The sequence below is a fragment of the Amia ocellicauda genome, chromosome 6 (assembly GCF_036373705.1).
Source record: "Amia ocellicauda isolate fAmiCal2 chromosome 6, fAmiCal2.hap1, whole genome shotgun sequence".
NCBI lineage: Eukaryota > Metazoa > Chordata > Actinopteri > Amiiformes > Amiidae > Amia > Amia ocellicauda.
This window is the reverse complement of record NC_089855.1, coordinates 21,327,092-21,352,842: the sequence shown is the minus strand read 5'-3', so window position 1 is coordinate 21,352,842 and position 25,751 is coordinate 21,327,092. Positions and strand designations below refer to the sequence as shown.

At 37.7% G+C, this 25,751-nt stretch overlaps 2 protein-coding genes across 2 annotated transcripts; one reads left to right on the top strand and one right to left on the bottom strand.

Annotated features, from left to right (window-relative positions):
- The first annotated feature begins 13,810 nt into the window (after window positions 1-13,810).
- Window positions 13,811-17,946, top strand: LOC136751848 (protocadherin-8-like). Its single transcript, XM_066707607.1, has 4 exons — window positions 13,811-16,180; window positions 16,439-16,518; window positions 17,048-17,184; window positions 17,615-17,946. Exons 1-4 carry the CDS (start codon window positions 13,811-13,813, stop codon window positions 17,944-17,946), a joined length of 2,919 nt encoding a protein of 972 aa, XP_066563704.1.
- Window positions 17,947-21,328: 3,382 nt separating this feature from the next.
- Window positions 21,329-24,074, bottom strand: pcdh8.1 (protocadherin 8, tandem duplication 1). Its single transcript, XM_066707606.1, has 2 exons — window positions 21,615-24,074; window positions 21,329-21,418 (listed from the first exon to the last, which is right to left on the bottom strand). Exons 1-2 carry the CDS (start codon window positions 23,973-23,975, stop codon window positions 21,329-21,331), a joined length of 2,451 nt encoding a protein of 816 aa, XP_066563703.1. The 5' UTR covers window positions 23,976-24,074.
- Window positions 24,075-25,751: the final 1,677 nt, after the last annotated feature.

Genomic DNA, 25,751 nt, shown 5'->3' with positions numbered 1-25,751 from the left:
TTTTTCATAGGGTCGCTTTGGAATATTTCAAATGAAACTCCTTATGCCATCAAGTCTCCAGCAGAGCAGAATAAAAGAAAGTAATGTAATAAGCAAATGCATGACACCAAGAGTGTTCATACCATTGAAATGAAGAAATTGTAGAGGTACAATTATAGAGGCAATTAGTGCACGAAAAGGTATCCTGATTTACATATTGCATCCTAGCATTTAATCCATTGAAGAAGCGAAATGGAACCTTGACTGACAAAGAGTGTTCCGGGAGCGTGTTAAGAACCATAAAAGAGCAATTTTGCCTGAAAACAATCAGCCTTCCGTTCACTAGCCTCCGTCGTGCAAAGAGAGTTTTTGCGTGTGTCGCGGCATCACCTGTACATGAATGCAGAAACTGAAAATGGTCTAGGGAAACAGCATGAGGCATACAATGGGTAATTAGACAAATCAATCATTTAAATTAATTAATGGGCTCTTTTTTAACTTTCCCATTTTCATGCTCAAGTCTAGAGAGACACTTTGACTATAGTTACTTTCCATTATTTTAAAAACCTGATTGCCACTCATTTGGCTGTTGGCTGGTCTGTAAGGACTGACTAAGCATATGTCTCTGGAAAAGGTAAGCCAATGAAAGCTGTATTCAACAGTAGCTGATTAGCCATTACTGAAAAACACTATATGGTATGCACTGTGCTAAACAACTTGTATTTTGATGTGCCAGTATTACACAGAATTGTCTGCTTGTTTCTGTTAGTTTTCTTCCCAATACAATATTCAAGGTCTTCTCTAATATCAGCTGTATAAATGACAGATTATCAATTCAGAGATTCTCTAGATGTTTGTGTCTTGAATTTCCAAATGAGGATTACACCCCTAAAATCACTGCAAAATTAATTTGATAGGCACCAGGCATCCATTCTATGTGATGGGAAAATAACAAAAATTGCATCATGAATATGAAAGCATTAAATATTTATATGGAAGAGTACTACATATTAAAATACACAGGATGAAATATAAAATGCAATTATCGAATAATAAATATAAGCAATTCCTCAAACTGAAATTATCTTTAATGGATGACACATGTATGTCCACTCAGTATTTAGATTGAAAAAAAAACCTCTGCTTTTTATGTATGAGATCTTTATGTTAAGCATGTAAGATTTGTAGCTGCTCAAAATATCAGTCATTCATATTAACCTTGGCTAGGATTAAATCAAAACTTTGACCCACCTGTTAATAGAAAATTACAATATGACTTTGGTAAGACACTACAGTCTTCTGCTCATAAATGCAACCCCCATGATATATAAGTTTGTAGTTTAAAAAACTAATATTGCATTACACGTTGTGAGGATATGTGTTTTGGGTTCAAGAAGATAGGCAAAGGTATCTGATCTAACCTTAACAGTGTATTGATTCTATCTCTGAAATGTATTACTGTCCTCCGAGTTTCTTATTTACCCCATGTGTTCACATAAACCACAAAGAAACAGTTATGTGATTCACACATTGGGAATGAGTAATAGTCCTGGCCATATAATAGATTAATATAAATACTTTATATCAAACTCTAAAGCCAGTTTTAATCATATTGCATTTTGTTGCAACAAGTCTCCCTGTCAGGACGTTTAGCCATGTTAAATAAAAAAGGGATCTGTGACTTTACAATAGTGGATTATGCAAAATAATCCACCCAGTGAGAGTGGATTTACATAACCCTCTTACAATTGACAGATGGTTTTATAAAGCATTATGTGACTCACTTTAAATAATTCATTGCTACACATCAGATCCTGTACATAAAGCCTTGTGGTGAGTGAGTTAGTAACTCAGAGTTTTTATTGAATAGGCATACAAACAACCATAAATCAAGATAAAATGCTGCCAAACAAAGGTAAACTGAAACCCAATGAATCGAAAAAGGGATTATAAATTTCTTATCCAATGGGTAAATCAATTTAGCATAATTTAATTTTTTAACAAAAAGGGTTAGGATGTTTCTATGAGATGTATCGGTGTTTCTGCAGTTTCTACTATGGAAACATCCAAATGTGATTATGTGAGCTCTGGTACTAGTGCAGCTGTAGGAAGCCTCCTCAGAAAGTCAAAACTAAGCTGTGAGATGTTTATTTTCCTATAAGAAATGACTTGGGTAAACACTGCATGCTGTGAACGGCTGAAGAGGATTCCAGACTATGCATAATCTCAGTACCATTGTTTGGTTTCAAAACGGGGTTCATATCCTGCAGTAAAGATCAATAAGCGGCTTTCAAAAGCTGTTCTTTGTTTAGTTTTCCTTATTTTTTTTCTCTCTGTTGGCTCGGTCTTTGATTACTGTTTATTCAATAGACTTGCTGGGCACTAGTTTTGGCAACAAAGTTCATTATTAAGGCTTAAATTACAAGATTATGTTATGCAGTGCAGTGTTGTCTAAGAGTTGTAAGAAATAAGAATAAATGAAATGCACAACAAAAGAATCATTTTAACATGATTTGACTATGTATTATTCATAGTTTAGTTAAAATACATCTCAGAGCCAGTCTTTAGAGACTTCCATCACGTACATATTTGTTCCATAACCAAGATCTTGAATCGCAATACAAACCAAGTTTACTGCTGAAGCACAGCATACTCACATCAGCACATTGTGTATTGTGACGTCGTGATCTGGAGACTGTTCTAATTTGACAAAGAAAACAATCGATTGAATAATCAAAACCAAATTTATATTTTAGTTTTGTTTTTATTATTCGTATTATTGTTGGTAATATTATTAATTGTTTTCTGTCAGCACCCAGTAGTTACAAAGTGAGTTACAGCTGAAAGAATATACTGCCATCTTATGACAAAGTCTTTTCATCTGCAAACATCTGTAAATTATAAGTATTTGGGGTTAAAGTTGATGGAGGAACATGTGTGTCTTTAAGGAACAATAATACTTCAATATTATTATAGATACATAGATGTAGATATAGACAGATACAAATCATCATCGCCCTATATCGATCCACTGGATGAGGGCCTCCCCAAGATGTTGCCACTTGTTTAGATGTACAGCATCTCTTTACCATGTCACACTAGCAATCTTCTTATTTCATCTTTCCATCTTTTATGTGGTCTTTGTCTTAGCCTCTTTCATCTCTAGAGATCCAATCTATAGCTTCTTTTGTCCATCATCTGTATGTTCTTATGGCAATGTGTCCGGCCTATTGCCAGTTTAACATTTCCAGTCTTTCAATAATGTCACAGTTGTTTGTTCTGAGATTATATATTTATATATATATATACATTTGACAACAAACACAGTGGCAATCCATTTCAGTTTGAATTTCTAAATTGTCTATATTGTGAATAAGTCATTTCAAAGGAAGTTGTTTAGATCTGGCATCTTCACAGGCAATAGAAAGTGCCCCATTATGACTTTGTCATTATATGGGTTGAAATGTATTCATACATGATGTATCTAAAGTACTAGATACAAACTGCCAAAAAGCATTAATTTACTCTGTCCAGCATATATTTTGAATTGTATCTCATTCCACAGTGATTCCTCCATTTTCTCTGGGAAGATTACAACTTCTCATAATAACATCTTTGTGCCTTTTTATATGCTGTTTCTGTTTTATCATCCAGGAAGCTGTGATCATCATTCCCCGGCTCTGGAGGTATATAATTGTAGTTATAAAATGTAAAACAATATGTATTATATGGCCCCTTGGCTCTTAAATTATTGTTACACACCCCACATATCCATTTATTTAATTAATTATTTAACTATTACACTGAATCAGATTCATGTCACAATTGTTTTGCAAGACTGCACGGCATACGTACATTTCATTGTATTTTAAAGAAAGAACAAGATACCTGTATTCTTCCCAATCTCAGAGACTGCATTGCTTAAGCAGGCCAATGGGGAAAAATACATTGAGATGGAATGCATGAAAGATTTATCAGAATTTCAGACATGCTTTAATGTGCTTTTTTCTTATTTGTATTATGCAGAGTGAGTGAGATCGTGCAGCACATTACTGTTATTAATCATGATACTTTGACAACCGAAAAGCAGTGTCTTCAAAAAGCTGTTTTAAATCAAACCTGCAAATGAGTAGAATGAAAAATAGAGACAGACACCTTTATTTAATGTAATACGTAACAGTTGCTATACTTCTGGTTCATACAAAGTTGACAGAATCGTATGGGCTGTGCTATGGTTGAATAGTGCACTGAAAATGTACAAGGAATTTTTAGGAGTAATCAGACAGCCACATTTGAAGTTAAAATCACTGTATATGATTATTTTGGTTCACATACAATATTTAATATCATCCGTGTCACCTAAGGTCTTGCAGATAGTATTTTTGTTTGGTTTTTGTTAAACGAAAGTCTTCTGGAAAGTCCATTCAACAAGAAAACATCCTGGAACAGTGTTGAATCTGAAGAATGTTTCCAACAGTTGACCCATAATGCAGCAACCATGTTCAGTGAATTTTCCAGGTCTCTGTAATAGGGATAGCGACATTACTTTTACAGCTGATTGCTGAGCCAGCAGTATCTTTATGAAACAGAAAATCATTATTTTTATGAAACAGTATTTCCAAACTTCAAAGGATGATGCTTGATATTGCATATATGAGTTTGTTAGAATAAAGTTGATCCCATGTGTTCCCAAGTGTCTGTAAATCCCCCATACTCAAAGTCGGCTTTGTTGCTTGTTTGAGTTCTGCTCAGAATTGGGTCTGAAATAGCAGTTATTTTGAATTTGGGTCAGACCACAGTCGCTACAGTGGTGCCATGACCTCATGAAATTGATGCCAATCAGTCCTGGTGGTTGCGAAATGTACAAGAGGGAGAATGTAACGAGGGTAATGAGCCTGTTAGGGTGACATCACAACCCTGTATTCTCAAGGGCTTGTGCATGGGTCTGTTGGTTCACAGTTTGTTTGGGCTGTGTGGCTTGGATGCTCTGAGGTATGCCTGGGATGGTGGTTTAAATCCAGGGGCCAAATATTAATGCTACAGTGGCATTGAAAATATAAGGCAGCCCTGTAATCACCACCTGCCAGTGCTGTGGTGTTGAAACTATTCTGCCACTGATGATAATTCGAGAAAAGGATCGGACTGAAAGCCTGCCATGTTTCACTGGGGCACGCAGCTGTCTAGATATCTAATGCTTTTGTAGATTAGTAATATCTCTGTAGCTTGAGCCAGCTCTTTGTGATGAAGCATGCACCATTTTCTCAACCTTTATGTAACCTAATCTCTTCTCTCCAGCAACATTTCCAAACCTTTAGCTCGAGTGAAAAAGTTACTCATGTTTTTCTGAAAGTTCCCGGGTTTCCAGTGTCTGTATTGTCTCTTAGTTGATTTGCACCTCTAAATGTTTACAGTTGCTTTCAGAAATTGGGATGACATATTACTCTGTAGTAAAGAACATGTGCATAAGTAGTTTGAATGAAGAATTCGATTTTTATTGGCTTGTTTTTTTGTTTTGTAGTGTCAGTTGAAACAGCTTCAAAAAGCATAAAAATTAAATGAGTCAGAAATTAATGCTTGTGCTATGATCCTTAATTAAATGAAACATGCTGATTATTATTATCGATTTGGAAGAATAAATTAAATTGATCTTCATGAGGTCTACTGTCTACTGTGAAATATGTTGTGGCATTAAAACTCATTGTACTACAGTGTATAACACATTGTTTAATCCATATGCAAATACTGGAAACAAAATCTGAAAATAAGCATATTTTGCCTCTTATACAACATAATGAATTGTTCGGTGCTGAGAGTTTGTTCAGTATATATTATGCCATAAAAAGCTCTTACATATAACAGGATAAATATAAATGTCTGATTTGAATTTCCATTTCTAAAGTCTTTAAAACGTACACATCACAAAATGGATTTCTGGGGAGAAAACATTGTCTCAGTTGGTGACTGTCAGCTATTTGATTTTGACTGCAGTTGGGAACAATTATAATAAACTGGGTGAGAGGAGGGGCATGGAGGGGGGGTAAGGAAGCTGTGATAATTATATAAAAAGAATGTACTTTTATAAATGAAATGCAGAAATGCTAAAACAATGTTATGAGGAAGAGAAACGACATTCTCTCCAGGAAATCTATTATTTATTGATTCATCTTTCTCGTTCACCTGCTCAGCATAATCTAAATGTTTGTTTTAAATACATTCAGCTTGGTCTTGTATCCCTGTTAAACAAATTAGTGTCTCTATAATTAAACATCTACACTCAGTATATAATTAATTCATGTGAGGTCCTTCGGGTAATTACCATAGTAACTTGCTCAATAATGCTTGTACGTTACACACTGATATTCACACTCTTAACCGGGCTGTATGTGGCTGGAGCTCAGGCTAGGATGTCGTTTTAAAGGACTCTACAAAAAGAGACGTTTCAATCAAATTCACACTCATTCACACTGTTTAATTGAAAGTGATGTCAAATCTGACTCCTCGTAAAGAGAAAACACTGATGAAATGTAATAGTATAATTAAAATATATTACTGTTAAATGCGAACTACTTTCAGCAAGCATTTCAAGTGCATTATGTTGTATGTATTCCTTCCAAAATGTTAAAGTAATGATAAAATAAACATTACCTTATTATGATTGTGCTTCCAAACCTATGCTAGACATATCAGTGTTCATTATGGAATAGAATTCCCCTTGTAACCCATGTATTTTATATTTGTATGGGGGTTTGTGTGTGTGTGTGTTTGCGTGTATTTTTATTTTCCATTTCTTTTTAGTTCATTAGTAATAAATAAGAAAACACCCAGTTTCACTCTTCTATTTCGAAACACTCTAGCTCCACCTGGTGTCAACAAAGATTTAAAAATAAATATTGTGGTATTATATAGTGGTACAGGCAACAAATGTAAGCATTTGGTATGGAATGAAACTTTAGATGAGATTCTTTATTACATTTACTCACTTTTATATTTAAAGTGTGTTATTTTCTGTTTTATAGTAGGAGTAACATAACATGCAGTAAAATTGGGTCACATCTGTAATATTCTTTATATATCCAGTATGTATTGCTTCGTAGTGAGCACAAGAAAAACAAAAACAACTGAAGTTTATTCCCATCCTTCCACACCACTGGCACACTTGTGACAGTACAGTGATCACAGGGCAACAGCTGCTTCTGATAACCAACAATTTGATGTATTTATCAAGCGATAAAGCACAGAAGTGAATCAGTCATCCATCATTCTGATTAAAGGTAGACCCTTGTTTTAGGTACACAGGATTCCTTTGACTGGAATGAGTAAAGAATATTACAACTGTAAATCAAAGATCTCAAGAGGTAAATTACACTGCGTATTGTTTTATGATTTATACTGCTAGTGAACTTCAACAAATGCATGGGGGAGAGCATAATGCTAACTAATAATTTAAAGATTTCCTGTTGAAAATGTTCTCAGTTATAAATGTAAAGGAAACAGGTGGCATGTAAGGCGGGGGAGGGCACTGGGGGTGATGGAAAGTCAGTAATATGCACCATGTTAACACCATGGGGTTTTCTGTAACACTTAAAAATTACCTCAATTGATTTACAAGAATTCTAATAAGCATTGAAGTTGCATTTACTAACTGTTGGTTATCTATATTTTCTTTAATTACAAAATATTTCATTTTCGTCCTGCATTCTGATTTATCTCTTTACAGATCTGTTGTTAATTAAAAATAGTGCAGCCATGAATAGCAAGGCCTTGTTGCTTGAAGGTTTTTACTTGATACATTTTCCAGAATGATACCAATTTTTAGAAAACTAATTAAACTTATACTCTGTCAGGACCCTGACTTTTCAATGTTTTTCTTTTTTTTTTCCTTTTAATTTCAAAGCGTACAACATTGATACTTTAAGCCTGAGGGAAGTCATATACTTTCTTTCATTACTGTGAAGAGAGACTTCATAAGAGAGGTCATATAAAGAGTCAGGGAAAAAGTATGTGCGATTTTTTGGCAGAGGATTGAAGTGACTTTATTATTGAGAACATATTTTAATTTATAGCCAAGTATTGGGAAAGCTAATGTACCTTGGAAGTGATGAATGTACTCTGGCAAAAAATGTGAATTGCTAAAATACTGTCAAATCTAATTTTCCCCCCATTTCCTTACTGAGTTTACAGTGTGTTAATTAACTGTCACCACACTGCTACAAATATCACAGGCCCACTAAAAGCAAATCAAACAAATAGCAGTGTGGAGTAGTGGTTAGTGCTGTGGACTCCTGAGTGCAGAGTTGTGGGTTCAATGCCAGGTGGGGGACATTGTTGTTGTACCCTTGAGCAAGGTACTTCAGTTAAAGCCCAGCTACATAAATTGGTAATTGTATGTAAAAATGATCTACTGTACTTTAGCAATTGTAAGTCACCCTGCAGAAGGAATTTAATATGAAATATAATAAAAATAATAGATGTCCTCCATTAATTAAGCTCTGCCAGAAGCCTGTTCTTAATATAGATCTTTATTGGTGAACGTTCACAATCTATAAAATGAAAGGATAGAGGTTTGGATTCTGGTTGCATATTATAAGCACAACGTGAGTATATGGATTTCCTTTTTCTTTTTTTTTCTTGCTTTTTCATCCTTTCTTATGCATTTGTGTACAAAACTCATACAAAATACTCAACTGAAAGTCTCATTTTAAAATACAGCAGTTTGTCCAAACCAAAACATCCAGTGCAATTATCAGTATTATCTAACTTTCTGTACCAATATCATGTGTAAGGGTAGCTAAATAGTAAAGAGAGGCATAATACAAGTTGAAGTGTATGCACATTTTCATTGGGCCAGTTTCCATGGCTGCAAGTTTGGTAGAAAAGCTTGTGAGAGTACTCTTAGTGGTGGAAATAGATGGCCAGAGGGGAAGATCGATTTAATGTCATATATGAGTCTGAACAGAAAAATGTGAAACCCACACCTGTTTTAATTTGGAAACGCAATTTTCACATTGAAATATCTGTTTCTCATCTTGATTAACGGAATGCTAAAAATCACAATTTTAAGGCAATTTAATTTAAGGCATAAGGTTATGTATACAGGGGCTTTTTATTAGGTCAGTCTGGTGAAGCCAGGTAGGGTATAGTATCTACCCGTGCCAATCCAGACACCTGGGGAGTATAGAAAGACAGCTAGCACTGAGCTCTACAATTCTGCAGCTCTGATCATTTTAAACCTTAAGTACTTGATGAGACAAACCACTTTCATTATGAATAAGAAAACACAATATGGACAACCATGTTACAGAAATATATTAAACAACCAGCCACGAGGCACTTACACATCACAAGTATTGTATATGCTAACTGCTTTTCATAAAACAACTTCAAACAAATATGGATTTCAGCATGAGATTTTTACATTGTAATGTCTGTGCATGGAAACAAAAACATGTGGGGTCTTTCTGCAAAAAGAGCTGAGAACAAATTGCTAATTATAATAATATACTACATCTCTCTTTTGATTTGCCTGGAAGTGTTATGACATGGCACTTAACCTGGATTTGTGTTTTTTATGATATGTTCTCTCTGATAAGGCTCCCACTCAACATAACCCATAATAAAAAACTGTGGAACATTCTGCTTTCTCCATTTCAGATTTCGAAATATATAAATACATAGAACAATTACTCTAAGCTAATTATCATTCAAACAGAGGATCAAAAGAACAATCATGGTATATTTTATAGATTGGGTGGTAGTCTAGCATCAGATTAAATTAAGTATATATATATATACACTCACCTAAAGGATTATTAGGAACACCATACTAATACTCTGTTTGACCCCCTTTCGCCTTCAGAACTGCCTTAATTCTACGTGGCATTGATTCAACAAGGTGCTGAAAGCATTCTTTAGAAATGTTGGCCCATATTGATAGGATAGCATCTTGCAGTTGATGGAGATTTGTGGGATGCACATCCAGGGCACGAAGCTCCCGTTCCACCACATCCCAAAGATGCTCTATTGGGTTGAGATCTGGTGACTGTGGGGGCCAGTTTAGTACAGTGAACTCATTGTCATGTTCAAGAAACCAATTTGAAATGATTCGACCTTTGTGACATGGTGCATTATCCTGCTGGAAGTAGCCATCAGAGGATGGGTACATGGTGGTCATAAAGGGATGGACATGGTCAGAAACAATGCTCAGGTAGGCCGTGGCATTTAAACGATGCCCAATTGGCACTAAGGGGCCTAAAGTGTGCCAAGAAAACATCCCCCACACCATTACACCACCACCACCAGCCTGCACAGTGGTAACAAGGCATGATGGATCCATGTTCTCATTCTGTTTATGCCAAATTCTGACTCTACCATCTGAATGTCTCAACAGAAATCGAGACTCATCAGACCACGCAACATTTTTCCAGTCTTCAACTGTCCAATTTTGGTGAGCTTGTGCAAATTGTAGCCTCTTTTTCCTATTTGTAGTGGAGATGAGTGGTACCCGGTGGGGTCTTCTGCTGTTGTAGCCCATCCGCCTCAAGGTTGTACGTGTTGTGGCTTCACAAATGCTTTGCTGCATACCTCGGTTGTAACGAGTGGTTATTTCAGTCAAAGTTGCTCTTCTATCAGCTTGAATCAGTCGGCCCATTCTCCTCTGACCTCTAGCATCAACAAGGCATTTTCGCCCACAGGACTGCCGCATACTGGATGTTTTTCCCTTTTCACACCATTCTTTGTAAACCCTAGAAATGGTTGTGCGTGAAAATCCCAGTAACTGAGCAGATTGTGAAATACTCAGACCGGCCCGTCTGGCACCAACAACCATGCCACGCTCAAAATTGCTTAAATCACCTTTCTTTCCCATTCAGACATTCAGTTTGGAGTTCAGGAGATTGTCTTGACCAGGACCACAGCCCTAAGTGCATTGAAGCAACTGCCATGTGATTGGTTGGTTAGATAATTGCATTAATGAGAAATTGAACAGGTGTTCCTAATAATCCTTTAGGTGAGTGTATATATATATATATATATATATATATATATATATATATATATATATATATATATTAGTAAGATTTAATGTATACATTAGAGTTTTAATTAATAAAATAGTTCTTTGCTGTGACTTTTTAGATTTATAAATTTATAGATTTTTTGTTTTTGTAAAGGCATTCAACATTAAAGAAAGGTTAGTGATGGAGAGATAACCACATTTAAGATTTCAATAGCAAATACTTCCTCTGTTACAGTTCATTAAGATAAACAGTGTATTAATTTAAAATGCTCTTAATGCTAATGCAATCAAACCCATACTGAGCTTTGTATTTGGCAACGATCTAAAACTGGAATACAACCAGCAAGTTAAAGGACATTTGTGCGCAACACATCAATGTCTTGTACAACAAATATTCCAAATAACCTCTTTTTGAAGGTTAAGGTATGCCACGGTAACACTCTGAACATCATTATGAAGCAGTCAGTCAGGTTTATCTCCACATTCAGAAAAAAAAAAACTGCCACTTTCCAGGAAACCTATTAATTTATTAAGCAATTAATTTAGAACCCAATGGCAATACTCTGATGTTCAGCAATCTCTAGATCATGGTAGCCACTGTGTGCCAACCAACCCCAACCACAGATTAGAGATACCAAGAGTGAGGAGCTCAAATGAGAAACAGAGAGATGGGGCTACATTACAAACCTACGGCTGTATTTCTGCATGGAGACTCGTCATTTCAGTTGCTATTTCAAGACACATTCCCTTTCAATACACCTTGTTCTTTGTTGCTCCTCCATTTCCACCTCACCAGCCTTGCTCTGTGCCCTGATGACCTTCAACAAAGATGGCCTTATATTTTACTGGCAATTGTTTATTTTCTTTTTTCATTTTAGATTTGTTCATGCATTCATTTTATTTGGTCATATTTTTATTTCACCAGGTGTGTGTGTGTGTGTTAAAGCTTGTCAAAACCAGCGTTCTTTGCTCATTCTCAGTAGAATAGGAACGAAAAATGTAATCTTATATATTCCTTTTGCTTCTTCGCAGCCTCAAGGTGTTTTCAAAGTGTTACTGGTTACTGGTGTGTTCTACGAAATTGATAGAAACACAATGATGTCTATAACAAACATCAGCCACTAGAGGGAGTACCTGTATTGGCTAATTAGACTTTTAGCTATATTTATTTCTAATTTTGCATACATAATTTTGTGGAAATATCTCTCATAATAATATCACAATAACTATAAATATTAGTATTGTAAAATATTAGTATTGTAGGATTTTAATTGTAGTTTCTGTGATTATAATTCTATAACATGCAAGAGCTATTTATATAGCCTAGCTGTTCGATAGAAATAAGGGTAAATACATATTGAAACCCTGTGAAGAATGGTCAGTGGTCAAACCTTTTAACAAAACCGCAGTTACCTTCATTTCAATAATTCTCCTTTTCATGTAAGGTTGCAATAATGTAGCAGCAAATCCATCTGCATAATCTTCAGAACAACTCCCGGTAGAATACACCCATAGCGATTAATAAAGTCAGGGAAGAGTTTCAACCCCAGCACACACTCTACCCAATTACTTATTTTTGTATATCCCCTCAGCAATCAGAAGGAGATTAAATTACACACTCTAAATTTAAAAATCAGCGAAGAGCACCCTGCAGAGATCCCCACGGCGCGATAACAACGCGATGTACTATGCATCGTTTCATTTCTCTCCATGAGAGCATTTTATCTACCTTGAGCTGGAAGTCGTCTTGGTAGCGCAACAGCTCTATAAAGCGAGATTAGATCCGAGCTGATAAAAACACAATGACTAGTTCATGTCTCGGCCACTGGAGGGGGGTGTAAGCATTCAGATCATGCAAGTAAGACCTCGAAAGAACTTCATTCCCGTAAGGACCTTGGTGGAAAAGTTATGTATTTTATTGAGATGCCATGAAAAGTGAAAAGGGTACATGCTTTAGTAAGTGTAGAGCTATGTTTGCATTGTTTAACAGATTTTTTTAATGCGTATTTTATTATTATTATTATTATTATTATTATTATTATTAGTAGTAGTAGTAGTAGTAGTAGTAGTAGTAGTAGTAGTAGTTGTTGTTTTGTTATTTTTGTAATAACGAGTTTTAGTGTTCAAATGAATGGCAGACTGCAGTATAAACATACTGGGATCTTTTCTAAACCTTTATTTTCTATTTCAAAAGGCTACTAGGTTAAGGGTATATTGGTTACTGACGTGAACCTAATAATGTACATTCCGCTCTCAGTCCTTTTTCAGATCGAATGGGATAATAGAGCCCTGTTCATTTCCACATAGCCTACAGTTTTGCCATATCAATAAAACCATCGAGGTTTCATCAATAACATGGAGATTTGCGATTGGAAAACATTTGATCAACCTTTGGAAAACCATCAAAAATGTGGACTAAACCATAAAGACCAGTTTTAACTTGTAATTTCGATTATAACGTATATGGAGATTAAACAAAGACAGATTAGATGTGTTGTGAAGCAAGCAAGAGGTAGCCATGAGAGTGTACTATCCATTTGCAAGAAAACAGGTTAGCTATTTCCATGTGTACCATCTTTTTAATCTTCACACAGTCGCAAGCAATTTGTATAAAATGCCTAAATGCACTCCATTGGTCAATGAGTCATAGGTTATTTACATAAACCAAGGGATAAAGCAGCTTAAGCAGCTTAAGAAAACACATTAGGTTAATTAACCCCCTCCAATTTTATTGGGGAAAAAGAATGAGCGATATTAGTGTCTCTCGTTTGTCTAAAATACTAGCCTATACATTTAACTCTGAACCGACCTCCTGACATGGTTTATAACAGAAATGCATGTTGTCGATTGTTTATTACGCTGCTTTTAGTGACTTTTGATGTACAGTCTAAAACTCAAAGGTATTCTACATTTGAAGAAGATGTTTTTGGCACCGAGATCGGAAATCTGGCATCTGATTTGAACATTGACCCAAAGGATGATGCTCAGACAAGCTTCCGCTTCATTCAAGAACCAAACAAGTATTTTAATATGAGACAGACGGATGGGTATCTAACAGTGGGGGAGAGGATTGACAGGGAGCAGCTCTGCGGTCAGACTCCCCATTGTCTCCTCACGTTTGACATCGTCACCTTCCACAAAGAGACTTGTCACCTGATACACGTGGATATTGAAGTGAAGGATGTCAATGACCATTCACCGACCTTCACACAAAATGAAATCTATCTGCAGATATATGAAAGTGCGGTGGAAGGGACACGATTTCCTTTGGACATTGCCGTTGACCAGGATGTGGGTCCCAATTACATCCAGAACTATCATATCTCCTTCAACGCGCATTTCGGCATCCAAGTGCGCGACAGAGAGGACGGAGTCAAACATGCGGAGCTGGTGTTAACGAAAGAGCTGGACAGAGAAAAGGAAGAGTCCTTTACCCTTCAGGTGTCGGCGGTGGACGGAGGCGTCCCACCCCGGACAGGGTCAGTGACAGTTCATATCAAAGTGCTTGATTTCAACGACAACAGCCCTGTGTTTGAGCACAGTGAGCTCACAGTGGAGCTGTATGAGGACGCGCCTGTGGGATTCCTCCTCTTTAAATTGAAGGCCTTTGATCCGGACGAGGGCAAAAATGGGGAAATCGTGTATGGGTTTGCTGATGAAGTATCCGCAGAGATCAAGCAGGTCTTTCAAATCGACCCCGCCTCCGGACGCTTAACACTGAAAGAACGGGTCGATTATGAGGAGCAGAAATCCTATGAAGTCAATATCAAGGCTTATGATTTAGGGTTAAACTCTGTCCCAGCTACGTGCAGAGTTGTGGTGGAGGTTGTAGATGTTAATGACAATGCGCCTGAGATAAGTGTCAAACCGATGACTTCTCTGAGTGACGGCATCGCCTACATCCCCGAGGCCGCGGCCGAGGACAGCTTCGTGGCTCTGATCAGCACCTCGGACAGGGACTCGGGCGCGAACGGCGACGTGCGCTGCAGCCTGCAGGGACACGGACACTTCAAACTGCAGCAGGCGTACGGAGACACCTTCATGATCCTGACAAACACCGCCTTGGACCGAGAGAAGATTGCCGAGTACAACCTGACCGTGATCGCCGAGGACACGGGCTCTCCTCCCTTCAAAACCATCAAGCACTACACCATAAGAGTAAGTGACGAGAACGACAATGCGCCTCTTTTCAGTCAGCCGGTGTATGAAGCCTCAATTGCTGAGAACAGTGTTGCAGGGACGCGTATTACTACTGTGGAAGCCCGTGATCTTGATCTGGGGGACAATGGCAAAGTGTCTTACAAACTCATGGACGGAGAAGGACACCAGCAGTCTCCAGTGTCTAACATGGTGTCAGTAGACCCAGTCTCTGGATCTGTAATGTCTAGCAAGTCGTTTGATTATGAACACACGAAACAATTTGAAGTGGCAATCCAAGCAAGTGACGGGGGGTTTCCAAAGATGTCCAGAACAGCGTTGATCAGAGTTAAAATACTTGACACAAATGACAATTCGCCTTTTATTACACATCCCGTTTTATTAAATGGGTCTGCCTCTGTGTTTGTACCTCGTAATGCACCGCTTGAATCCCCTGTCCTTCACATTGCTGCAAAAGATGACGACGAAGGGTTGAACGCCGAGCTGTCATATAACATTGTAGATGATCCGCAAATTATGTTCTCCATAAACAATCAAACTGGTGAACTTTATCTGAGGAAGCGACTAATACACATATCTGGAGACATTCTTCAAGTCCACATATGTGTTAAAGATAGCGGAAACCCTTCGCTGTCCACCAACGCTGTCTTTAAATTCATTGTAACAGAAGTGTTTCCATCGGATGATGAAGAAACTGAACTTCCAAAATCTTTCAAGGTGGAACAATCCGATTTAATAATTTCAGTCCTTTTGCTCTGTGGGGTTTGTGGTTTGTTGCTGGTTACTACTCTTATGGTTGGAGTCACCTATCACAACACAAGAAAACGAGGATACTATGATACGAAGAAGATAATGAACCGAAATGTTGGCGAAGGACATTTACTGGAAGTGAACAGTTTAACCAGAGATGCGAAAGCAGAGCAACCAAACGAATCCAGCTCTTCTGATGATGAACCAGTCTACACTTTAGAAAATGCAAACGTATGCAGTTCCTTTGTTACGACCAATATGGGAGATTCACTTACCAATGTAAGTGCGAATTGACCTTAGAAAACTTCATTTTAATGTGGTTTTATCGTTTGCTATAGACTCCTCCATTAATGTAGTTGATTTCATATTCTGAGCTGTAAAGTTCATCTAAGATTATTTGCTTTGTCTATGCTTCGTTACCCATGTTACATAAATGTTACACGTAAGAAACGTATTTGCTCTTCAAAATCGGATAGTAATGTGTTATTTTTTTCTCGTTTACTCGTTTACTCGTGTTCTTGTATTTTTACTTAATAGATCCCCTTGCCCGGGAGCAACATTGCTCACAGTTGTCCTTTACAACTTGGATCACAAGAAAAACACTGTTCACATGACAGGTAATTCTTATTATTTGTTGTAGTGTGTGTTTGTTTGACATCTCTGAGTGCCATTTATTAACTTCTTCATAGGTTTATGAAGAATTTCATTTATTTTGTAACTGCTGAATATTGATTGATAGATATACATTGATTGCATCAGCTATGTTGATCTGAATCATAATTTACAACTCTTTAATAGTGCTAATGTTTAATGTAAAGCCTAATAATACACGACTACAACAGTAATTCATTTAAGAGACTATGAACAAATACAAATAATAATTGCAGCCATTGTACCTATTTGTCCTAGTAATAGCAAATCCTTAAATAGTAATCTTTATAGGCATGATATTAAAGGCATGCATGGATGACAGTTCAATATATAAATTAGACTTTTAAATAATCTGTCACAGGTTGTCTACTGATTCAGTACAGACTATACTCACCAGAGCTAAAAAAACATCTGAAAATCAACACCAACCAATATAGTAATGGCATGGCAATGCAGTAGCCGTAAAGTTATGAACTAATGCAACTGTCTTTTTAGTTTTGTCACTATACAGGTGTGCTCATTGGATAGAAGCAAGAAAGATCATTGTGTCACTATAGATTACACTATAGATTCTGATTTGACCAGAGATGGATCTAAGAAATTCCTTACTATCTTCAGAGCCATGCAAAATGGTAAGGTGCCAACCAGGTTGCAAAGAAATACATTTGTTTTTTTTAATATTTAGAGGTTTAGAAATATTTAGAAGTAATAATCTCATATTATTATTTGTATTATTGTTATTAGTAGTAGTAGTAGTAGTAGTAGTAGTAGTAGTAGTTATTGCTAGTTACTTGTTACTATTATTACATCCAGTGCTAGTCTTGTAACTAATAATACAGAATTACACACTTGTATATCTGTCTATCCATTTCGCTATCTATCTATCTATCTATCTATCTATCTATCTAGAGAGAGAGAGAGAGAGAGAGAGAGAGAGAGAGAGTGACAGAAGGAGAAATCAATCATATATTGTACATTCATATTTTTAAAGGAATAAAAAGATAAGCTAGAAAATGATTTTACTTTAATGATAAGTTAATGCATGTAATCTTCATGTTTCAGGTCACTTTGTTTGTTTTCCTCACCACGGGAAACAGTATACTCTGAAGACTACGCCTAGCAACCTCGTCTTTGATAACTGTGGAGCCACATACCATGAACAAACGCATCATGAACTATCAGCCAACACAAAACATATTCTGCCTGTAAGAAGAAAGTCTCTGTTTTGCACCAGCATCCCCAAAACTAAAGGGTTGCTGCAGGCGATTCCAAGAACAGGAACACTATCGACTCATGTCTGTCACAGTAACCACTGTAAAGTGAAGTGCACTGATGTGATTGAAGTAAAACAGCAGCTACCTTCAGCATTATCAGAGATCTCGACTTGTTTTTAGTCTCAAACGTACATTTACATCATTAATGCTTCAAAATAGAATAAAGTAACTAAAGCACATTTTCAAAGATCTAAACTGGCTAAGTTTTCTTCATACCTGTCCATGTAAGACTACATAGTTTTGTTCATGTTACATGTTATTTTCCTTTGAAATGTTATAAGATTATGAATGATAAAAATGTTTTAAGATATTCTGCAGAAAAAAGACTCAGGTATACATTACAAGTGCTTTATTGTATTTGCAAAGATGTCTGGGTTAAATTAGCATTAATAAATGACTCACCATTTAATTTGACCCTAATTAGGACTCAATTGTACATTTATTGTCCTGATCTTTCTGTATTATGTTTCATGAAATGTGTATATTTGGTGACTGTAACACCAGCATCAGCATCAGCATCATTGTCATCTTACATTAATGCAGATACTGTGCATTTAATATGCTGAATTTCTAGCTTGGTTTATCAGCCCATGTGTTGATGATTCCAATACTATTAAGGGACAGACTAGATTTTGTTCAGGCTGGTAAGCACAACCTAATTGTAATTGGCTTGGAATTACACTTTAAGGGGATGGAGATTTTGAATAATTAGCCTGAGAATTTAGAGAATGTGTGCTCCTAGTGGCCAATCAATCAACCGATTAGCTGATCAATCCCAGCTGGCACCCATAAAAGTGGCTAACAGAGGTCATTTAAAGAGTCTACTGAGTATTTATCACAGGATTGGTGTGGTAAATGCTGTTGGTTTGGGGTTTCCCTTGAATGAATGTTGTCAAGTGCCACAGTGACTTGTAATCTGGACCTCATTTTGTTGGTTTTGCAAGAGCTGCCACTTATTTCCCCCAAGTTTACTTGGAAAATAAAGATCTTTGTTTAAATGATCATCTTGTGGTCGATCACCCTGCAAATAGATGTCTTCTATGGCAGTAAATCAGAGAATTGAACAAGACTTGCATGGGCTTGCAGGATGTAAGCTTGCCATTCCTTTCAGCCATAGTAGACCTGTGATGCTGAGCTCCAAGTCACAGCTATGGAGTAAATAACTGATGTATATGTACTTCTAGAAAAACAAAATGTAGTTAAAGGTCATTTAGTTGGAAAATGTTTAAACAAGATACTTTACACTTCACTTCAGATGTCACAGTGAAATCCATAGCTTAATTCAAAACTTTACAATTTTCTATCTGGAAGTACTAGATTTCCTTTAAAAAAAAAAATTAAGTGAGACATTTGAATGCTTCACTTTCAAAGTTAAATATGGGTTTCTTTATTTGAAAGCCAAATAATGACACGTACAAATACATATGGCAATGCATTCTCCCTATTTGGCATTTTAAATGTGTAAGTGGTGCATTCGTGTTGCTTGTTGTATAGCTTGATTATGCTCGTACTTTTCCTCATTTCTGGGAAAGGGAGGACTTAAGAGAATATTTTAAAAGCAGCTAATTTTCAAGCTCATAATTAGTGGTATGAAAATGTACAAATGTAAGGTCCTGGAGAGTCAGAGCCAGTGTGCTGCGGAGGCTTTATGCAATTTCATATCTGCAGTGGCTGAAGGTTTGAAAACAAGTGGCAATTTAGACCAGATGTTTCAAAAATGTATTAATTGAAAATCACCCAGAACTCGGATGAAATGAAAATGAGAGGACCCTGTGGATCTTCAGAACCAGAGTGAGTGTCACTGATGTGTAAAATACTTCTGATTAGTACAACTCAGCCACATAACTTTTTGCAATATCTATTTCTTTTTGCTTTGTTTGAAGAATCAATTGCCCATACACAAAATAGAATTGTACAGCCACGAATAATTGGTTAAATTGAGTAAAATCGAATCCATAGCATAACTTTGAGAGTAATCTATTACAATCATGTGTGTCTTTTCCAACTCTTCTAGGTTGTTGTGATGTACAGACTATTAATAATAATGACGTTATATTTGCTTAAAATATGGATTTTATTTTTAACACTCAATGCATGAATTATTTTTCTCCACTGAGTTTGACAGCTAACAAATTTTACAATAACATAAATAGAAAACATACAAAAGTATTTATTTATAAAACATATATACATTTCCACTTAAATATTTACATTTTCTTTGCATGGTTCAAATCTTATTCTTTTCAAACAAACTTTGATCTTCATTGATCACACAGGCAGCTACTTGAATAGTAGATTACTATTAACTGAGTAAGCTAGGAATAGAATAATAAATAGTCATTCAAATTTTGATGATTATTTGGCTGTCTTAATAATGTCTGATCATGTATTTTGTTTGTCACTTTCCTTCACTCTTTAAAACGAAGTAGCAACTTCGGATACAGCTGTTGTTGTACTCAGTGGATCCTTTGCTTGTTCGGGTCCATTGCTGTGAGTTACTGGTTCGTGGTTTGGGCGACGTAATTGCGGTGGCAGCGTTTCCGTCCTGGGAATAGCCTGCAGCAAACCTGTTGTTTTGGGGATGTTGGTCCGATAACAGGAGTCTTTCAATGAAGCGGCGTACTGATTGTAGGCAGGCGCTTGAGAAAAAGCAATCGTGTATCCTTTCCCAAAAGTTGAAGTGTTGTGAGTGGGGATCACACAGTATCTCTCCCTGGGGTCAGGAACTCGATTGCTTGTAGAATGAAAGTGACCTACAACAGAAAAAATGCACCTTCGTTAAAAACAAATAAATATGTTTCTGCGCCATGGAACAAATACAGTGGTATGAGATTGCATTAACTAGGACTGTTTCAGCATCGCTTACTGATAAAATGTATTAATTTTATAAATAAATAAACGGTTGCCTAGTTTTCTATGAGCATACAAACGAGTCTGAAAGTTACCATTTGCCCGTGGGTGGAAGGTGCTGTGAATCTTCCTGGATCCGTCCCCGCTGATGTCAGAATCACTGTCGTTGAAGTCACTGTCTCCTTTACCACTATCCTTCGTGCTGAGCTGATCGGTGTTCCCAATACCACTGTGAAGACAAATAAAGTGGTATGTTACTATATTGTATCTACAATGGATATCAAAGTTATTTCATATAAAGTGTTGTCTACAATCGATTTGGGAGATGAAAAATAATATCTGCATGCATCAAAATGCATCTGCTATATCTACATACAACGGACAGTTGAGCAGTTCTGCCACAGGGTGTCATACAATTTATTTAAAATAATTTCTTAGTAGCTTCTTTTTGTTGTTATTTAAATTGTTTTAGTTTTATGAAGTTGGTAATCTACTATAATGCCCTTTGTGTTCCTCTAATGTCTAATGGTTGAAGCCTATAAGACGTCCTGACGTTGAACATATGCACAGAGGGCTTATGTATATGAGCATAAAGTGAAGATATGGATATGTAACAATGCAGTTCAATCACCAAATCATCGATGAATCAGGCTTACCTCAGCTGTAAACTGTACTTGTCCCCTTGCCACAGGGCCACTGGTTCGAAGTGCTTTGGACTGAAAGTGTTGTTGGACATGTAAACCTGAAAAATAAATACAAATGTAATAAGTCATCAATTTTATCTTCATGGATATAAAACTCTTCACATTATTAATTCCACACCAGCTTATGACCACATAATTATTATTATTATTATTATTATTATTATTATTATTATTATTATTATTATTATTATTATTATCACTATTATTACTACAGCTGTTTTTATGGTGACTTACTCTCGTTTCTGCATCTCCGCTTCTCTCCTCGTACAGACAGGTGGAAGCATCGCTGTCTCCTGGGCGTCCAACTCCATCGTTGGCAATGATTCTGGATCCCATGTACACAGAGGCGTCCTGTGAGCTGTGCATGACCAGGGGGTTTCTTTCAAAGATTTTGTGTTTTGTGTCCTCCTTTATACCGTAGTCCTTCCCTTTGCTGTTTTTGCAAGACACAGCCACAGTTACAATGGCGATCAGTAGCAAAGCACAGCCTCCACCCAGCATGATTATCACAATGAGTGAAGTGTCCAAATCGGGGTGCTCTTCATCACTGGACTGGAGTACAAGCAGTATCTGATCTTCCACTGGATTCATTTCTGTAACAAGAAAGCGAACCACAGCGCTGGAAGACAACGACGGTCTTCCGTTGTCCTTAACTGCGATCTCGACTTCCAGCATGTCTCCGTAGACAAAGTTCAAACCATGTTTTAGATAAACGGCGCCAGTTTCCTTATTGATAGAAAACAGCATCTCCTGGTCTTCTGTTATTTGAAAGGACAGTTCTCGATTCACCCCTTCGTCTGAGTCTCTCGCCTTGACCTGGAGCACCAGGTACCCAGCCGGTGCGTTGTGAGGTATGGGCACCTCAGCCGACCCATTCTTTAAAGGGGGGAATACTATGAAAGGGGCATTGTCGTTTTGGTCTACTATTTTGACTCTGATCCGAGCAGTGTTGAATCGTTGTGGGGAACCACTGTCGCTGGCTTGGATGGTCACTTCGATTTGCTGAATTGACTCATAATTAAAAGACCTCACCGCATATAAAGCGCCCGAAAGTGGGTGCACAGAAACATAGGTGGACAACGGATACCCCCCTGCTACTTCTCCATCAATGAGTTTATAGGATACCTTGCCATTGTCGCCCAGGTCCAGATCACGGGCTATTACAGTGGTGATGTATGAACCTGGGATATTGTTCTCCAGAACGGAAACTTCATACACCGATTTGCTGAAAAGAGGCGCATTGTCGTTCTCGTCACTTACTCTTATGGTGTAGTGCTTGATGGTTTTGAAGGGAGGAGAGCCCGTGTCCTCGGCGATCACGGTCAGGTTGTACTCGGCAATCTTCTCTCGGTCCAAGGCGGTGTTTGTCAGGATCATGAAGGTGTCTCCGTACGCCTGCTGCAGTTTGAAGTGTCCGTGTCCCTGCAGGCTGCAGCGCACGTCGCCGTTCGCGCCCGAGTCCCTGTCCGAGGTGCTGATCAGAGCCACGAAGCTGTCCTCGGCCGCGGCCTCGGGGATGTAGGCGATGCCGTCACTCAGAGAAGTCATCGGTTTGACACTTATCTCAGGCGCATTGTCATTAACATCTACAACCTCCACCACAACTCTGCACGTAGCTGGGACAGAGTTTAACCCTAAATCATAAGCCTTGATATTGACTTCATAGGATTTCTGCTCCTCATAATCGACCTGTTCTTTCAGTGTTAAGCGTCCGGAGGCGGGGTCGATTTGAAAGACCTGCTTGATCTCTGCGGATACTTCATCAGCAAACCCATACACGATTTCCCCATTTTTGCCCTCGTCCGGATCAAAGGCCTTCAATTTAAAGAGGAGGAATCCCACAGGCGCGTCCTCATACAGCTCCACTGTGAGCTCACTGTGCTCAAACACAGGGCTGTTGTCGTTGAAATCAAGCACTTTGATATGAACTGTCACTGACCCTGTCCGGGGTGGGACGCCTCCGTCCACCGCCGACACCTGAAGGGTAAAGGACTCTTCCTTTTCTCTGTCCAGCTCTTTCGTTAACACCAGCTCCGCATGTTTGACTCCGTCCTCTCTGTCGCGCACTTGGATGCCGAAATGCGCGTTGAAGGAGATATGATAGTTCTGGATGTAATTGGGACCCACATCCTGGTCAACGGCAATGTCCAAAGGAAATCGAGTTCCCACAACTGCGTTCTCCGAAATCTCGATGTATGTTTCGTTGTGTGGGAACAGCGGCGAGTTGTCATTGATGTCCTTCACTTCCACCTCCAGGTGAACGAGTTGAAACTTCTCCTTGGAAAAGGTGACGATGTCAAACGTGAGCAGGCACTGTGGAGCCTGGCCGCATAGCTGCTCCCTGTCAATCCTCTCGCCGGTGCTGATCAGCCCGTCCGTCTCTCTCATGTGAATCAAGGATGAGCTGCCCTTCTGCATGAAGCGAAAGCTGGTCTGGGGATCCTCGGCTGGATCAATCTTCAGATCCTGCGCCAAGTTTCCAATCTCTGTTCCCGGAGCATCTTCTTCATAAGTGATGTATTTAGTGGTTTTACTTTGCGCAATGCACAACAAAGTAAAAAGCACCGCGAAGGTATCACACGTACAAATCTTCATCTCTATCTGTTAAAGGAAAATATACTTGTTTTGTTGTTATCCTGGTTAAATCCTGAAACGATGTCAACTAGGAATTAGATTAATCTTTCCCGTCACTGAGCTAACCATCACTGTTTTAGTTGTGTTGCAGTTTGCTCTTTGGATGGGATTTAAGAAGTGCTTCATGCTAATGAGTCAGCCTGCTGACCAATGACCTTCCCCTGCTGGAACAAACGGCTGCACTTCGGTTTGTGACCATGTGTAGCTACAAATGGTTAGTCTTCAGCGTATGGGTTAACATTTGCCTCATACAAAAGGCTTACAAATTCTGGACATTTGTAATGTTTTTAATTGCGGCTATCCGCCTTGTTTACCTATTTGTTGGTTGATGGGTCGCAATTATTTCCAAGTGATGTAAGATCTAAGCAATGTGTGGGCATACCTCATATATTTGTAGGTGCATAAACTAAGCTTAATAAGAAAAATAAGTGTCATTAGTATTATACATCTCTAATACGGCTCAGATATTTACACTCCATGTATTCTTGATTTCGCCCCAATTAGACTTGAAGTCTATTTTTGCATATAGGCTCTACAGCTTGAATTTGTGGTTATCCATAAGAAATCACACATTATAAGTCACACATATATTGGTTGTTGGTGCTTTAATTGTGAGTGTTGTCCTTGAGTTCAAATCTGATTTAAATATGTAGTTTATATCTAAATCATATGATACTGTCTTAACATGGTTAATACTCACACAAAAACGCTGGATCTAAGGTGAAATCAAATGCTTGGTCTGTGTAAAACTTTCATAAACTTACTTACTGGCTTAGTGGTGTATGTTTAGTATAATTATTTTATGAATGCGATACTTTCAGATTTGCGTTATCAAATTTGAGTTTGATTGTTAATAGCTTTTTGTATCTTCCTATTCATTAGAGACTTGGTACATAGAATAATAATCTGTGCCCTGGCTTTGAAAGGGGATTTGAAACTCGAAAAGTTACATATTCCTCACTTCAAATTTCAGTGCACCCTGGCTCCAGAGTGGCGTTCCTGCCCAAAAGCAGGCGTTTATGGATTATACAATGTGGGATTTCTGTGTAGACTTCAGGATGGCGTGGTGTTGATCAATCTGCCTGAAACCTGTGATAGAGTAAATCGCATTTATTTAAAGTTTTAAAGCATTAGTGTGTTAACTTCCAAATACCTGGCTTACTTAGTTGCCACGAAAGTGATAGGACAGACTGAGATGCACTATAACGTACATACCTTATCATTGACCTAAATTGTCTGTGCATGCATTGTTTTTTAAAAAAGAGTATTCATCAAAGTTTACAATTCTCAGACTTTTTGATTGTAGCCTCAGTTTGTATTGTTGAACACCACTGTATATCAACTCTAAAATTCAGCTTTCGAAACAGTCCATATTTACATTTGTAATAACCATGAAACAGCATAAAACCACATATATAGGCTGTGGTCTACTTAAAATTGTTCCTACTTTGTTTGATTTATTGAAACATTAAGGTTTATTATTTGTTTAATAATTTAATTGATATCCAAAATGCAGTTCTGGATTACAAATCTACCTACTTTTTCATATATTATGTACGCTTTTTTTTTAATTTTCTGCAATTTGCTTTGGTAGAGGGGGATGCTGGCCTGCTGCAGAGCAGAGATGTTCGCTACAGGAGGTTGAGGTGTGACCTCTTTAGCATGTCTGTGCTAACTCTTCATTAGTCCCTAGCCAGAGGCACCCGAGGGAAATGTGCGCACTTTGTTCTAACTAGG

Bases quoted from the DNA above. Each gene is read 5' to 3' on its own strand.
- LOC136751848 (XM_066707607.1), top strand. From the start codon at position 13,811: ATGGTTTATAACAGAAATGCATGTTGTCGATTGTTTATTACGCTGCTT. The intron at 16,181-16,438 runs GTAAGTGCGAAT...TTTACTTAATAG, and splicing joins TGGGAGATTCACTTACCAAT to ATCCCCTTGCCCGGGAGCAA. The intron at 17,185-17,614 runs GTAAGGTGCCAA...TTCATGTTTCAG, and splicing joins CTTCAGAGCCATGCAAAATG to GTCACTTTGTTTGTTTTCCT.
- pcdh8.1 (XM_066707606.1), bottom strand. From the start codon at position 23,975: ATGAAGATTTGTACGTGTGATACCTTCGCGGTGCTTTTTACTTTGTTG. The intron at 21,419-21,614 runs GTAAGTCACCAT...TTTATTTTTCAG, and splicing joins GCGGAGATGCAGAAACGAGA to GTTTACATGTCCAACAACAC.